At 37.2% G+C, this 18,151-nt stretch overlaps 1 protein-coding gene across 1 annotated transcript in view; it reads left to right on the top strand.

Moving 5' to 3' along the window:
• Positions 1-9,933, top strand: part of LOC149789040 (alpha-L-fucosidase-like) — a 29,104-nt gene extending 19,171 nt beyond the window's left edge. Inside the window, exons 5-8 of the mRNA XM_089975215.1 lie at positions 1,834-1,931; positions 8,075-8,207; positions 8,519-8,689; positions 9,155-9,933. Of these exons, the coding sequence (XP_089831341.1) occupies positions 1,834-1,931; positions 8,075-8,207; positions 8,519-8,689; positions 9,155-9,416 (664 nt within the window). The 3' untranslated portion in view covers positions 9,417-9,933. The remainder of the gene's footprint in view (positions 1-1,833; positions 1,932-8,074; positions 8,208-8,518; positions 8,690-9,154) is intronic.
• Positions 9,934-18,151: the final 8,218 nt, after the last annotated feature.

The following is an 18,151-nucleotide window of genomic DNA, read 5'->3' as shown; positions in this document are numbered from 1 at the left end:
ACAGCTATCTTCTTGCCAATGCTACCCAGGGATTATGGCTATTCATATAGAAATGAAAACATGTGAACAAACTAAAGTTTAACAAACATATTTTTGAGATACTCCATCTTCAGGTAACTTGATGGCCAGATTCTATGGTTTCAAATTTAATTTGTGTTTTATGCTGCTGTTGGTAGCAATAGCAAGCATACAAGTTTTTCCTACACAAACAAAACATTCACAGCACCATAAACATGTTTCTGTCACTTTTGGAAAATGCAACAATCCATCAGATTCCACTGCTTTTGTTAAAGTTTGGTGTTGACTTCCGTTGATGAAAGTTTCTTTGTTTTTATTGAAGATTGTAGTTGGCTTTCTTTGATGAAGGATGTGCATGTGTTATTAAAGTCACTGTTTTGGATGACCAAACAAATCCCCATTTCTTGTTGTAGCAGCAACATAAAAAGATTATTGAACATTGATTGAGACTCAATTTTGTTTTAATTTGCTTAGTATTTATACAGAACAATAAGCGCTTCAGAGGTAATCAATTTTCGTTGAAGTTTCAGCAAAGCTATTTTGTTCTAGGTACATTTGAAAAAAGGAATTAGATGTTGTTGGTCAGTTGTAGCAGTTACTGTTCCTACCTTCAGAAGTTGGTCTACTGTTGCTAGTCCCAGTAGCATGACTATTTTAGTGGATCACAGCATACAGTACTCAGGTCAAATGTCAGCATAAGCAGATTATGATATAACAATGCACTGTGAAGATAGTTTATCAATATGAACAAAGAATTTGTTTATGTAACAGTAGAAAGATTCATTTTATATCAAGTTTGTAGCTTTCTTTCATGGTGCCTCTAAATTTCTCCACTCAAAATGCAAGATTGTATATATAAGTTTAAACAGCCAACATTTGTAGCAAGACAAAAAAAAAACCATTGCCAGATAGTTTGTTTGTCACCCATAAGGATAATAAATTGCAATTTGTGACATTGAAAAAGCCCAGTGTGATGCCTGAATCAACATTTTACATGTTATTTTTTATTCTTATGAGAAGATTTTTTTTCATGTATGAGAAAAATACATGCTTATTAAATAATAATAGAATTCATATGCGATCTCTTCCCCAAAATGATAATAAATTTTGTACACATTATTTTTTGTACTTTTAATATACATGTATATATATTGCATTTCTTGCTTTGCTCCCATTTCTCACTCCTCTATACTCTGTCCAAAAGGAAGAGTCACATTTCCATAAAGTACAGGGATTTCATCTCACCTCCACCAAAAGGCGAAGGTTTGCAGAATTTTATTCAAAGACTTGAAAGCCATAAGGAACCAACGTGGATCTCTTTATTACTTATAACACCTAATAAAACATGATGCATTTGGCCTTAAACACTCCAGATTACAACAAAGGGTTAATCAGTTAACAGCTTGTTGTGAACTTGTGTGTGTTAGCCTTCTAAGCAGATTACTCAGCCACACATCATTTCACCAGTATAATATTTTCTTTCCCCAGTAGACTGCTTCCCATTGTTTCTTTAATGTGTGGATAGAATTCATAAAAATTCCACCTTCTGTCATAAAGTTTATCAGATCAGTTATTTATCAAATGTGTTATATTTCAGCAAATAAAATGGTATGTGCAGCAGAATGATATTCTGTCATACTGCCAGCAGAATGATATTCTGTCATACTGCCAGCAGAATGATATTCTGTCATACTGCCAGCAGAATCATATGTATGGATTCAGATATCTAAGGATTCAGAGTATATAAATTACTTGTGTTAAAAATACATGTATAAGACATTTTTCTATAACCAAGGTACTGGTTTAATTTTTCAGCCCAGTGAAGGACACTGTTGTGACAAATGACAGGTGGGGTTGGGGGTGCTTGTGTCAACATGGTGGATTTCTCACTTGTACTGACAGGTACAATCCAGGTAAGCAGCAGAAAGGTGAAATAACTGGTGATAAAGTTAGCTACATTTAGAAGTAAAAAAATTTGTTGCACCAGCAATAAAGTAGAGTGTATTATGTTATGATGTTCTCCATCTGTCTATCTGTTGATTTCCATGTATACTCAGTTGTAAGTCAATATTTAAAAAAAAATTAAGTCATAATATGGGTGGGGTTGCCTTATTGGCACAGCATATTGAGATTTGACAATTCAAAGGTGAATTAGAGTTCATCTTCTTTATGCTAAAAATGTCATGGTTTCATCTTGATTGAGTAATGAAGTTTGCATGGTAATTGCTAGTAAATATATGACAAGACATTGTTTCTATTTACATTTTAATGCCTATTATGATTTTAAGAATATAACCATGTTCTTAATAATGATTATAATATTTTTTATTAATGGTAAGTGACACATTGGTAAATTACACAGATTTGACAAGGATGATGTGGGATATGTTTTCAGTGTGCCTATTAATTCAAACCGACATAAACATAAAAGTGACAGAAGTTTGAAGTGTTTTTCAGCTTTGCCAGTCATCAAATGGATTTCTTTTTATCTCAGTGTTCAGATGCTGAAATCAGTTTTACAAACACATGTTAGTGCTATGTTGGCTACCCTGCTTCACAGGTCAGTCATTTAATATTATGCCTGCTGGGCAAGTACTGAATGAATACCACATGATACATATAGTGATATGTTTTAGCTACCCTACTCTGCAGTGTGACTGTCAGTCATTGAATGTTTCCCACTGGATGAGGATCTGGAGAAAGCTGTATTTTAATACCATTTTTCTATCATATTATTATAAAAGTAAGCCAATTATATGGTGGAAAACCCTATGTCTCCTTTAAATGGCATACACACTGGTGCTTAATGAAATTGCAGATCAGGATCTGTTGTGTTTTTTATTCTGATGATTTTTAAGTGAACTGCTTAGAGAAGTGGCAGCACATTCTGACAAGGTCTTTTAACATTGGAATAAAAATAGGTCACGCAACCATAGTTCATTTTTAGTAAATGAAGGAAAATATGAGCATAAAAAAGATCTTATTCTGACTGAGCAGCCCAATTTTTAAAGGATAAAATCAAAAACATATTGTATTTTTCTTTTAAAACTGATTGACAATATGGTGGATAAGTACTTTAAACGTTTCTTTCCAGTCTACAGTTTTTGTATGTATAAGAATTTGCATTCATAAGCTATGCTTACATTTCAGTTAGAGATATTATGACTACTTGGGCATGTTGTTTCACTATCACACAGAGATATCAGGATTACTTGGGCATGTTGTTTCAGTATCACACAGAGATATCAGGATTACTTGGGCATGTTGTTTCAGTATCACACAGAGATATTATGACTACTTGGGCATGTTGTTTCACTATCACACAGAGATATTATGACTACTTGGGCATGTTGTTTCACTATCACACAGAGATATGAGGACTACTTGGGCATGTTGTCTCACTATCACACAGAGATATGAGGACTACTTGGGCATGTTGTTTCACTATCACACAGAGATATTATGACTACTTGGGCATGTTGTTTTACTATCACACAGAGATATTATGACTACTTGGGCATGTTGTTTCACTATCATACAGAGATATCAGGACTACTTGGGCATGTTGTTTCACTATCACACAGAGATATTATGACTACTTGGGCATGTTGTTTCACTATCACACAGAGATATTATGACTTCTTGGGCATGTTGTTTCACTATCACACAGAGATATCAGGATTACTTGGGCATGTTGTTTTACTATCACACAGAGATATTATGACTACGTGGGCATGTTGTTTCACTATCACACAGAGATATGAGGACTACTTGGGCATGTTGTTTCACTATCACACAGAGATATTATGACTACTTGGGCATGTTGTTTCACTATCACACAGAGATATCAGGATTACTTGGGCATGTTGTTTCACTATCACACAGATATCAGGATTACTTGGGCATGTTGTTTCACTATCACACAGAGATATTATGACTACTTGGGCATGTTGTTTCACTATCACACAGAGATATGAGGACTACTTGGGCATGTTGTTTCACTATCACACAGAGATATGAGGACTACTTGGGCATGTTGTTTCACTATCACACAGAGATATGAGGACTACTTGGGCATGTTGTTTCACTATCACACAGATATTATGACTACTTGGGCATGTTGTTTCACTATCACACAGAGATATGAGGACTACTTGGGCATGTTGTTTCACTATCACACAGAGATATTATGACTACTTGGGCATGTTGTTTCACTATCACACAGAGATATTATGACTACTTGGGCATGTTGTTTTACTATCACACAGAGATATTATGACTACTTGGGCATGTTGTTTTACTATCACACAGAGATATCAGGATTACTTGGGCATGTTGTCTCACTATCACACAGAGATATGAGGACTACTTGGGCATATTGTTTCACTATCACACAGAGATATTATGACTACTTGGGCATGTTGTTTCACTATCACACAGAGATATGAGGACTACTTGGGCATGTTGTTTCACTATCACACAGAGATATGAGGACTACTTGGGCATGTTGTTTCACTATCACACAGAGATATGAGGACTACTTGGGCATGTTGTTTCACTATCACACAGAGATATTATGACTACTTGGGCATGTTGTTTCACTATCACACAGAGATATGAGGACTACTTGGGCATGTTGTTTCACTATCACACAGAGATATTATGACTACTTGGGCATGTTGTTTCACTATCACACAGAGATATCAGGATTACTTGGGCATGTTTTTTCACTATCACGCAGATATCAGGATTACTTGGGCATGTTGTTTCACTATCACACAGAGATATTATGACTACTTGGGCATGTTGTTTCACTATCACACAGAGATATTATAACTACTTGGGCATGTTGTTTCACTATCACACAGAGATATGAGGACTACTTGGGCATGTTGTTTCACTATCACACAGAGATATGAGGACTACTTGGGCATGTTGTTTCACTATCACACAGAGATATGAGGACTACTTGGGCATGTTGTTTCACTATCACACAGAGATATGAGGACTACTTGGGCATGTTGTTTCGCTATCACACAGAGATATGAGGACTACTTGGGCATGTTGTTTCACTATCACACAGAGATATTATGACTACTTGGGCATGTTGTTTTACTATCACACAGAGATATCAGGATTACTTGGGCATGTTGTCTCACTATCACACAGAGATATCAGGACTACTTGGGCATGTTGTCTCACTATCACACAGAGATATGAGGACTACTTGGGCATGTTGTTTCACTATCACACAGAGATATGAGGACTACTTGGGCATGTTGTTTCACTATCACACAGAGATATTATGACTACTTGGGCATGTTGTTTCACTATCACACAGAGATATTATGACTACTTGGGCATGTTGTTTTACTATCACACAGAGATATCAGGATTACTTGGGCATGTTGTCTCACTATCACACAGAGATATCAGGACTACTTGGGCATGTTGTTTCACTATCACACAGAGATATTATAACTACTTGGGCATGTTGTTTCACTATCACACAGAGATATGAGGACTACTTGGGCATGTTGTTTCACTATCACACAGAGATATGAGGACTACTTGGGCATGTTGTTTCACTATCACACAGAGATATGAGGACTACTTGGGCATGTTGTTTCACTATCACACAGAGATATGAGGACTACTTGGGCATGTTGTTTCACTATCACACAGAGATATTATGACTACTTGGGCATGTTGTTTTACTATCACACAGAGATATCAGGATTACTTGGGCATGTTGTCTCACTATCACACAGAGATATCAGGACTACTTGGGCATGTTGTTTCACTATCACACAGAGATATGAGGACTACTTGGGCATGTTGTTTCACTATCACACAGAGATATGAGGACTACTTGGGCATGTTGTTTCACTATCACACAGAGATATTATGACTACTTGGGCATGTTGTTTCACTATCACACAGAGATATTATGACTACTTGGGCATGTTGTTTCACTATCACACAGAGATATGAGGACTACTTGGGCATGTTGTCTCACTATCACACAGAGATATCAGGACTACTTGGGCATGTTGTTTCACTATCACACAGAGATATTATGACTACTTGGGCATGTTGTTTCACTATCACACAGAGATATTATGACTACTTGGGCATGTTGTTTCACTATCACACAGAGATATTATGACTACTTGGGCATGTTGTTTCACTATCACACGGAGATATTATGACTACTTGGGCATGTTGTTTTACTATCACACGGAGATATTATGACTACTTGGGCATGTTGTTTCACTATCACACGGAGATATTATGACTACATGGGCATGTTGTTTCACTATCACACAGTGGTTGTGGATCAAAATGTTTTTCAACAACCTGTATTTATAGCAGGTCATAAATCACTTCAGATTTCTAAATGATCTTACACACTCTTTGTTGACTTTTGCATTTTGTTTCACATAACTGTTATTGTGATTATTAAAATTGTGTAAAACTTTGTTTTGTTATTTAATACTGACAACAAGCATGTTTTGTGTACCTCCCTTTTGTGTATGTTTTTTTAACATTTTGTTAAGATTCCAAATGCCTCATAAAATCAATGTTAAATCTGTCAGCACACTGCCAGTAGGGCTTCCTATGACTTCATGTGGAGAATGTATATACGTGTCGAGATATGGCTGCTTACAGCAATGCAAATGGTCATTTTGCAATTATAAAGACCAGCAGAATACAATATTCCCTCACTGTAAAATCCCTTGGTATATCTCTGCCCCAAATTTTAACTTCCGTATGGTCCAATTACAACATTTTTTAAATTTTTTAATTCATTGCAAATGAAAACTAATTATAAAGTGGTTTCACATCATGAAATACCTTATTTTTATGTTTTTATGAGTTCCTTTATAACACAACCTTGTTAGAATATCCAATATAAATTGCTGTCACATTTATAATGCAGGCCACTTATGGCTTCCATGAAAGCATTATAAAGAGGAAACTCTAGCTGTCTTCATAAACAATCATTTTACAACTTATAAATTTGCACATTATTTACAACTGTAAATGATTATATTTAGTTACAATTATTTAAGCTTGGTAGAGGGACTGAACTCCCTATTATCTCTGAAACGGTGAGAGTAAGAGCAACACCTTCTGCTGACTTTTTTACTTCTTTGCTTACATCTTTGGATTTATATGTACATGTTTGCTTACATCTTTGGATTTATCTGTACATGTTTGGTTATATCTTTGGATTTATCTGTACATGTTTGGTTACATCTTTGGATTTATCTGTACATGTTTGCTTACATCTTTGGATTTATCTGTACATGTTTGCTTACATCTTTGGATTTATCTGTACATGTTTGCTTATATCTTTGGATTTATCTGTACATGTTTGGTTATATCTTTGGGTTTTTTGTACAGTAACAAAGAGAAGAATAAGCCAAAGAAAGAAAAATGAAAGTATTTGTTGTGTTTTGATCAAATAACTCTCTGTATGATAGCTGACTGAGTCAGTAGTTTCTCATTGTCATAAGGTATAATTTTTTTCTTTCCAAAGATGTATTGTTATTATTTTGGTATGGGGCCATCCATTTAGTATGTACACATGGAAGGTGGAGGGTAACCCAAATGCATATGCTTGTGTATGGGGGTGTGTGTCTACTGATAATGTATGTATGCATAGGAAATGGGGTGGATGAAACCTTGATAATAATTTGTCTAATACGTAACCTGTTCGATTGGGTTCATTCAGTGTTTGAATTTTAGTGGACACTAGACAAACTGTTTAAAGTTACGCAGCTTATTTATTTGATGCAGACAGACATTCAACGTCAGTGGACTACCTGTTTCAGTAAATACATTAATATTATTATTCATTTATGGTTCTGCGTGGATTAAATATAGGCTGTACTATAGAATTTGTGTGTGTGTGCATGCATCATGCATATATACGGAGGTGGGGTGTGTGTAAAAAAGTAAGCATGTGTACATGGGGGGAGGGGTCAAGCTTTGCCAGATTTTTACGTACATACTAAATGGATGGCCCCTATGTCTGTTTATGTTACAGGTAAACTTCAGAAGAGGAAGTGGGAGAATGCCATGACACTGGACAGTGATTCCTGGGGCTACCGACGAACAGCCACACTGGAAGACTACCTGACTATGGACAATATCACACAGATATTGGCACAGACTATCAGGTAAGCATGGAGAGGTCTGCAGATTTCATTAGTATCTTTTGGCAACCATGCCCCTCCTCTCTAGGGGAACATGTTTCAAATCTTCATAGGTTTAATACATTTAACATGGTAACTTTCTGCTCAAACATTTTGGACATCATTTACTGTATCCATATTTTTTCACTTGGCCATGAAAATATTTTAACTGTACCAGTGGAGTTTTAAAAGTACCTCTATCATAAAGAGGTTGCCTCCAGTAGAGACATGTAACCAACACCCAGCCCTGACTGATGATTTGGGAACAACAATGCTTATATTGTTGCTTTTTTCAGTTGTGGTGGAAATGTCTTGATCAATGTTGGCCCCACAAAAGATGGACTTATAAAGCCAATTTTTGAGGAGCGACTCCGACAGCTGGGAGATTGGTTGAGGGTGAATGGGGATGCCATATATGGAACAAACCCTTGGACATATCAGAATGACACATACACTCCTAATGTATGGTAAGAAGATTACAAGCTAAATCATTATAGTGGCATTTGATATAAAAATCGTTTTCATTTTCAGTGCATCAGATTGTAGGGAACTAATGATCTTGTGAAATACTATAACTGTACTAGACGGTGAAGTAAAAATTGTTTACTGGGTTCACTATTTCACAGGAAAAAAATCATATGAATGCTATACAGTTAATAGGTAATGTATATTCGCTTTGTGACTTCAGGTTAGGAGAAACTAGAATTTACATGAATTTACATGCGTGAATAATAATGTTAAACTCTTATAATCTGCAGACCATTGGCATTGGCATGTAATTCAGTGTAATTCATTGTGAGTGACCGTTGTACTTTGCCTCTCTAACTTCTTTAATTCTCTGGAACTTTCTATGGAACTTTTCATCTAGTGTATATATGTGTATATATTCTATTCTCAAACACATTGCATCACTTTACCATTTTTGTCTGCAGGTACACATCTAAGAAGGTTGAAACAGAAACCAATGTTTATGCCATAGTGTTGGAATGGCCTGAGACTGACACCTTGTACCTAGCATCCCCAACCCCGTCTAGTGCTACCGTAGTTACCCTTCTTGGTTATTCTTATCCAATCTCATGGAGGAAACCATCAACCCATCCTAATGGAATTGAAGTTGTGATCCCAATCATTCCCTTCAGTGAGATGCCATGTCAGTGGGCCTGGGTCTTCATGATGGAAGGTCTCATGAATTAAGTTACCCATATCTTATTGTTCCTTGAAATGTTTACCAAGAAAATTGCAATGATACATACTACATCTATCACAAATTACCAGCAAAGGATTTTTGTGGAAGAGATCAAACTTTCTTACTTTCTCAGAATTGATATTTTCAGGAAACTTTACAAACTTTTAATTTTTCATGTCATAATTGATGTGCAGGTTTTTGCTAATTAATTCATAAAATTTTGTTATAGGGCGCTATTGTAAAGTATGTAACTTAGATAATCCACACATTCCATTTGCATAATCTTACAGATTTCTAATCTGTGATATTAAGATGTTTACACAGGTAGGGGTGGACAGATTTTTTTTTTAACAAAGGGGTAAACTTGATTTTTTTTGTCTGGAGGAATTTTTGTTGTACATATATATTTTCTTTACTTCATTTTGCAGTGACAAGTATTGTAATAGGTTTCAAATTGTTGTTTGTATTAATTATAAAATCCACAAAAATCACTACTTAATGAATAAAAATGGATTCTTCACAAGATGTTGTTTGACTTGCAGCGTATTCTCTCATAATCATAGTATGTAGCCATTAAAGTGGACATCCTTATAAGTACAGTACTATCACTTTTAATTTGATGTGAATACTGTATTTTCTGTCAGAAACAATCTTGTTAATTCATTGGAGTGAAAAAATATAATATTTTCTCACTGCCATCAATAGACAACAATAAAATTATGACCAAGAAATTTGAAGTTATCTTGAGATGCTTGCATTGTCAAGTGTTAAGTATGGTTGCTTCCTGTTGAATATGAACCAAGTCGAAATAAACCAGGTGCAATTTTTTTTAACGTGCTACTTTGAAGGGAAGGAGAATTATGTTACAGTTTATATTTTCTTTACAAAATATTCACAAATGACAACAGAACATAACCGTTACAGAGATGACATTGTAAAGGGTCCAGTAACAAATATTCTATTTCAATCTATTGAACATATAGCTAGCGAATACATTGAAGCATAACATAAAAAGAAAATTTGCCTGCTATGAGTGAATGATGGATATATTAAACCCACAGGAAACAGAAAGTATAAATGTTGCTGAAAATCAATGAAATTTTACAAGAAACAATAAATAAATTATATTAAAATAGAATAAAAGTTTTTTTTAAAATATCAGTAAAATAATATTTCTTATTGATATTTTTTATTGAAATATCAGTGATATTATAATGACAAAATATGATTATATTTTAAGAATATATTTTCAGAAATTTTGGCAAAATCTCTGAAATTTCAATCACGAATTCTCTGATATTTTCAGAAATTTTGGTATTGTCAGTCAAATTTCAATTACAAAATCTCGCATATATTTTCAGAAATGTTGTCAACATCTCAGTGAAATTTCATTGCAATTTGGTGAAACACCAACATGGTGCAAAAAGGACATTTGAGTGAATGTCACTGACTTTTCACTGATTTCACTGAAATTTCAGTCATATTTTCACTAGGGTATGATTTTTGTGGAGCATATTTTAATAGGAAGCAAAAAAACTTATTTCTCAGAGTAAACATCAAATAAAAAAAGTCAAAAATCTGCCTTGCACCAGGACCAAAGATTCATCTTTGTTTTGTAGTTCTTTTGATAAAGTTAAAAATTATGCCTAACATTTCTGCTAAAATCAGTCCAAGTCCAAAATCCGTCTTACAGCAGAAAAATGAACTGAAAAATCAGAACTTTTCCATCTAACAATGATCCTTTAAAGGAAAAAGAGAAATTGTATGCTTAACTATTAGACAAATTTACCTTAGCAGTATTCCCAGTCCACATAAAGTCCGTCTGAAATTTGGATTTTTTAAGTGGAATATGCCCTGAATCCACCTAAAATCCAGACAAAATCTGCCTAAAATTTTCGTATGGATCTAAATGAATCTGGTGTTCAACTGACATCTTGTTACTACTATTCCTTCAGAGGAAGTTACATTGTCACGGGGTTTCATCAGAAGAGTTCTTATGGTGTCTGGTTGGTCCTGGATGAAAATTATGCCAATCTGACATCAATATGGCCACAGTGGCAGTCAGCTTGAAAATTTTATAATCACTGCTCATGCTTGGATGGACATATCAGCATGGGTGGGGGGTCACCAAAAGACTTCTTATGACATCTAGCTGGTTAACAAACATAGTGCTAATCTTAAATTCAGTACAGCTGCCATGATAGTAGTGTATGTGGCCACTGTAGGGACAATGGGAATGTCCATACACTACATCAGGCCACTTTGGGGACAAAATTTATAGGGACAATTGGAATTACCATTACAAGACCCCTTGAGCCAACGTAGGAACAAGATGAAAGGTTGGGTTTTGTATAGGGACAATATAATTGGAACAAGTGGGTGATGTCATGGTACTGGACATTGGCAACAATGTTGCAAGTGGCTGACTTCAGTCGGGCCAAATAAGAGTGACAGTGAGAAAAAAGCGGGTAGTGGGTACATTCAGCTAGTTCTGTGGATAGCAGGTAAGTTCAGCTAGATCATAAACTATACAAATAATAACGCTTGGCGGGGCGGGACTGGCAGGACATAGACATAGGACACATACATAGATGGAATGGCCCTGAAAAGGGCCTTTGTGTTTTATGTTAACACCATTCCATTAACATAGAGGGCATCTTACAGATCTTCTTCTCTTCCTCGAACTTCGTCTCATCTCTGGTCCATAGAGGAGCATAGATCCTTCTTTTCCAAAGGGCTGTATCAGTCATTTGGGTAAGGGCCATGATGATCTGACATACATGGGATAGTCCGGGCTGAACAGCATTGACAATACGAGGGTAGATGATTCTACATTTGTCCACATCTTGTGATTAGAACAGGTGAAGGGAATGAAGTGAACTGCAATTATTTATAGTGTAAGAGCTGATCAAAACGGATTGAGTTCTTTCACCAATCCAAACACGCATTACAAAAGTTCAGTCACAGAGTCTGTCTACCCGTCTGAAGAGAGCTACTTGTAACGTCACATTCTCTATATAAATGTGCTAGCATCTGAATGCAGTGAATTCATACTACATTGTTAGAGCCTGACGGAAGCTAAGAAGACGATGAATTGGGATGCACTGGCCGTGGAGATGAGAAGTGATGGCATAGCAGTGGCTACCAAAGCCAACACAGTCCTACTTCCAGAAGAGACCAATTTAAATTGGAATTTAGTGGATTTTCTCTCTTCTTCACAAGAATTTATTCCTGTAAATTCGACACCTTCGCCTTCCTTACCACACGTCGAGGTTTTTAGACAGAGACAGAAAGAATAATTGGAGAAATTTTTGGAACTACAGAAAGAAGTAGAATGAGCTTTTCTCCTTCAACAGCAACAGCAAGAAGAAGAAAAGGCAAGAAGGAAACGACAGGAAGAAGAAGCAGAGAAGAAACAAGGTCTAGGAGAGAAGGAGGTGGTGAAAGGCAAACAGTGACGGTACTCGTAGACATTTTGGCAGAGTTAATGAGTCTGAAACAAATGTGTCAGACTTCTTTAATGCGGCCCAAGAGGAAAAGACTTTACTGTGCCAAACGTTCCAACCCTGTTCAGACACCTGCTATGCCTGAGATACCAAAAACTAGTGATTTCTATCATATCATTGACAGGAGCAAGCCTAGAAGTAGGCCTTGCCCATGGCAAAGGGATAAGGTAGTTAAAGCTGATTACTTCCCATTCCTGAGGGTTTTTTTTTTTTTTTTTTTTTAAAACAACGGTCCTTTTCATTGCTCCCACCTAAAGAGATAGTATTCCAATTTGCCAAAATCAATTAAAACTAAAATCCTTTTTTTCCCATGATGTGTATGAGTGCGTGAGTGTAGGTCCTTATCATTATAAAAAAAGAATTAAGAGACACTTACCTTTTTCTTTCTGGTCTTTTCTGGTACCAATATACAATCCAATATCAACGAGAACACAACTTTAAAAAGTTCATGAGCTTGATTCTGTTTTCTTAATTTCTTTACTTTCACAAGTCTTTCCTCCTCTTCTTCCTCACTTTCTTTTTGTCTTCTTTTCCTTTCTTTCTTGACGTTTCTGGGTTTTTTCTTTTTGGAGGGTACCTCTACTTCTTCCTGTTCGGAATCCCTCTCCCCCTCTTCCTGCTCCTTTTGTTTCTTAGGGCAGTTTGAAAACCAATGTCCTTTGTCTTAACCATGATAACCAGGCATCTTGACTTTTGTCTCTTCTGACACCTATCCTGCTTTTTTGAAGGTCTGGACATTCTGGAGACCAATGTCCTTTCTTTTTGCAGATGTAGCATGTACCTTGACCTTTTTCTCGAAAAGAGGGGGAGTAGTCCGTCGGCTTGTCTGAAGAAAATTTTCTTATGACACCTCGCAAAGCTCTGATCAGAAGTTCGATCTATGTTGGCTTTTCCATCGTTCTGGTAGGCTTGAGAGTAAAATGAATATTGGGATGGAAGACATTAACCTACTATATATACACTGGTCTGAAATGAATATATAATAGGTGACCCTGGCGTTTAAAATGTAGTCATTTGACTTTTTGCAGTTAAGACGAAACGATCGCATCATTTCGTGGAAAAAGGAGAAGAAAGTAAGAGACAGAAACGTAACCTATCACCTCGCACATCAGCTGAAGTCTTGGATGAAATCAATGCCAGCGATTTTGAAGATGATATGAGTGAACCAGAATCCAGGCCCAGAGAGTCTACACCCAACCAAAGTCCACTACCATTAACCCCCTCAAAACTACTATCACATTCGAGAGACGGAAAAGCGCTCCTTTATAAAATTTAGAACAATGGCCTACACTTACACGTTGAAGTTTAAAGATGTTAAGTCCGTTGTACCATTTGAATACTGCAGAAGAGTTCATCACCGATGTGTGGGACTCTTTGTTAACCACACTGAAACAGCAATGTACCACTAGTATCAAGGTACACGAATGTTCATGAAAGAAACTATGTCCCATTTGTCGCCAAATCGTGGACTTGGAACATGCTTCATTCAAAAATACAATTCCTAAACTCAAGAGGAAGAAGATGACCAGCAGAAAGGCAATTTCATATTTTTCGATTTTGAATGCATGAAAGAAACCGGTATTCACATTCCTAATTTCTGCGTGGCTGATCGAGCATGCCAGAAGTGCATCCAAGAGCATCCAGAACGTCCGAAAGTGACTTTGAATGAACGAAGCCAAAATCATTTACATATAAGTGGGACAAGTACAGTTTAGAGATTCGATGAATTACTTGGCCATGCCCTTGAGCCGAATGACTAAAACGTTTGGAATGATAGAAATGGCCAAAGACTATTTTCCGTACTTTTTCAATACCGAAGCCAGTCAACACGTCGTTCTACCCCATTTCTCCTAGGCTCACTACTACGAAAGCGACAACATACACACCGAGCAACGAGAAGCTTTCTACGCTTGGTACCACACTCACGCCTCAGACCCCTTCGACTTTCAGGAAGAGATGTTGAAGTATTGTCGTTCTGACGTGGACATTTTACGGCGTTGCTGTGGAATTTTTTTTACATCTGTTTATGGAGCACGGAGGGTTCGATTCTTTGAAGGAAGCATGCACCATTGTCAAAGCGCGTTCTTTAGCTTACCTCAAACTATTCATGTCCGAAAACACCTTGGCTGTCATAAGCCCTCAAACGACAAACTTTGTCAAATGTCAATACTCGGTAAAAGCCCTACGCTGGTTACATTATTTGTGCGACAAGGATGACAAATGGATCCAACACGTCCGCAAGAGAGGATGCGAAAAGACCATCCGAACATATTCAGTAGATGACTGGGACTTAGAAAACCCGAAGATGGTGTACGAGTTTTACGAATGCTTATTTCACGGTTGTCCCATCTGCTACCCTCAACGAAGACTTGTACCAGGCCACTTGTCAACGGCGCTTGAAGTTACAACAGCAAGGATACCAAGTGGTGGAAACGTGGGAACACGAGTACGATCACCTTTTGAAAACCAATCCCGAGTTTAAACGCGTCGTGGAAAGTTACAAGTGGGTGGACCCACTGAACCCGCGGGGCAGTTTGTATGGAGGACGGACGAATACCACCTGTTTGCTGAACCACGCCGACGAGGAGAAAGAAGAAGTAATCAAATACTTGGACGTGTGTTCGTCGTATCCTTACGTATGCAAATATTGTCACTTATCCGCAGGGCAACCACAATTGCTGACCGAACACATCGACCTGGAGAACATTCTACAATACTAAAGATTGATTAAATGTAATGTCTTGCATCCCACGAACTTGTACCATCCCGTTTTACCACACCATTGCCAAGGAAAACTGATGTTTCCCTTGTGCCATACTTGTGCTGAAACGTGCAACCAAAACCAACCTTGCCAGCACACACAGAAAGAACGCGCCTTGACAGGAGCATGGACCAGCGTAGAATTGTTTAAAGCGCTGGACCTGGGATACCAACTGTTAGGAATGTACGAAATTTAACATTTTCCAAAGACAAAAAAAAAAATACCACAAGGGTAACGATACTCAAAAAGGCGTTTTCACATACTACGTGAATGCCTTTTTGAAACTGAACCAAGAACTCAGCAGTAATCATTCCTGGTGCCAGACTCCTGAAGACCAAACGAAATTCAGAGAAATACTAGGCGCAGGAAGGCAACAATTTAGACCACGTGGAGAAAAACTAAGGAAGGCGATCGTTTGCTAAAGTGATGTTGAATTGCTTGTGGAGCAAAATGGAACAACGGCTCTGTATACCCAAGATGGAGTATTTGACAGAACCTTCCCACTACTTCCAGATGATTGACGATTAACCTAAAGCCACAGAACACGTGGACATCCTTCGTGAAGACTTGATCCTGGTCAATTACGAAGAAGAACCGGACTTTGTCGAAGCCGACGAATTTGGAAATGTCATCATTGCGGCCCACGCGACAGCAAATGCTCACTTAAAAATTGAACGAAGTTTTATAACTGTTAGGAGATCTTCTGCTGTATTGCCTGGGTCACTGTTACCATGACATCCAAGGAGACCGTCAAAGAGCCAGGACGGACGAGCACCCCAACAACGCCGATATTGGCCAGCATATAAAAAGGTTAAACATCCAAGACCGATACCTCATTGCAATCACAAAGACCAAGCGAGAAAGTTGAATAGTAGTCAACAAACATCACCATTTAGGCTCGGTGATTCTCAAGTGGAGTACCTTGACATTCAAAGTTACAGTATTCAGGCAAACGCACAGGGAACGAATATTCATCTTTCACAGGCTCATTTCGATGAGGGTACGGTGAAATCCTCGGCAGTTTGCTCAGGGTTGCAGGGATGTCGTACGCTGTGACCTCAGTGATTCAATACCACATCATGGTTACTTTGCTATGACTACTTCAGCAGGACATCATGGGAACTTTGCTATGACTACTACTACCACTACACCTGCCATAGAAAATGATGCTGTGCGTGTCAAACCTGACGGATGCCAAAGCGATGCCACTTGTCATCATACACCTTTTCACTTTACTGGTTTTCATTGTCAGTGTCATCAACCACGGTTGCATTCCCCGTTGACGTGGCTAAGAAGAGGCGATATTCAACAATTACGCACTTGTCCGTGTTCTTATGCAAAGATAACAACGTTCGTTTCAGCCAATATTCGATGGCGCAGTCAATATAGATCGAGGTGAACGTAACACTAGGTGTTCAGAACGCACAATTGCCAGAGACTTAAATAATCACTAAAAAGACAGTTTATGTCATTGTATAGCAGTTGTAGAAGTAAAAAGGAGTATAGTAGGTTAAAAGTGTATGTTTCATCTGAAGAAGGCATGTTTGCCAGGCATTTATTCTTCACTATCACTATTACAGAAGAACTATAATAGACACACCTGTCAGAATTGCTTTTAGAGCCATGCAAATAGTAGCTGGTGTTGCTGATAGAATAATTTCAATACGGTTACTTTTACGAATATATGTTTAAATGGAACTTCTCGCCGCGTGCACAGATCAGTCTCAAATCAGTTACCAAGCTGTACTCGATGGTTATCAAGGATACGACAGTTAGCAAGGCTGAGTTCGTTATGGTGTTGGTCGAAATACAAATCTACTTACCTGTCCGAAAACAGAAACGGGGCATTATCAGACTAGATCAGGATCATGATTTACATGCAGCAAAAATTGATTAAACGTTTGTCATTGTATATTGATTAACCTGCGAACACCTAGTGTATTTATCTGACATGGCAGCTTCATGCACCTTCATTTGTGGGACTCAAACGGGTTACACTCCTATGCATAAATCTCTAGATATAAAAAACATAAGCGTATTGGAATGGGTTAAAAACCATAATTGCTGGTCAGTCTCTTTTGTTTTAAGTACGTTTGTAGAGTTTTAGTACCTTGTATAATCGTTAGTCATAAAAATAAATTTGGTAAAATAATTAAAATTTAAATTGTGTAAATTTGACATATGTTGTTTTGTTATGGTTTATTCTGAAAAGCAGACAAATTCGAACGCTTCCTGTTTCTCCACTATTCTAGTAAAGTATTTGTTGCATTAGTTCCTTTTAGCTATTCAACAGGTTGTACGGATTCACTGTAAGTAAACAATAGGTGATTGAATCCTATCTGGCACGACATTCTTTGGTGATTATATTTTCAGTAAGATATGTCCATGTTTCATTCGAATATAAGTAATGTTCATACAGAAGTATACATCTTGTCATATGCTTTGACTAAAGTTGCCTTTCTTAATTGTCGGGGTA

The sequence above is a fragment of the Sinohyriopsis cumingii genome, chromosome 11, assembly GCF_028554795.1.
Source record: "Sinohyriopsis cumingii isolate HCF-2022 chromosome 11, ASM2855479v2, whole genome shotgun sequence".
Lineage (NCBI taxonomy): Eukaryota > Metazoa > Mollusca > Bivalvia > Unionida > Unionidae > Sinohyriopsis > Sinohyriopsis cumingii.
The sequence above is the reverse complement of the archived record's forward strand: the minus strand, read 5'-3'. Positions and strand labels throughout refer to the sequence as shown.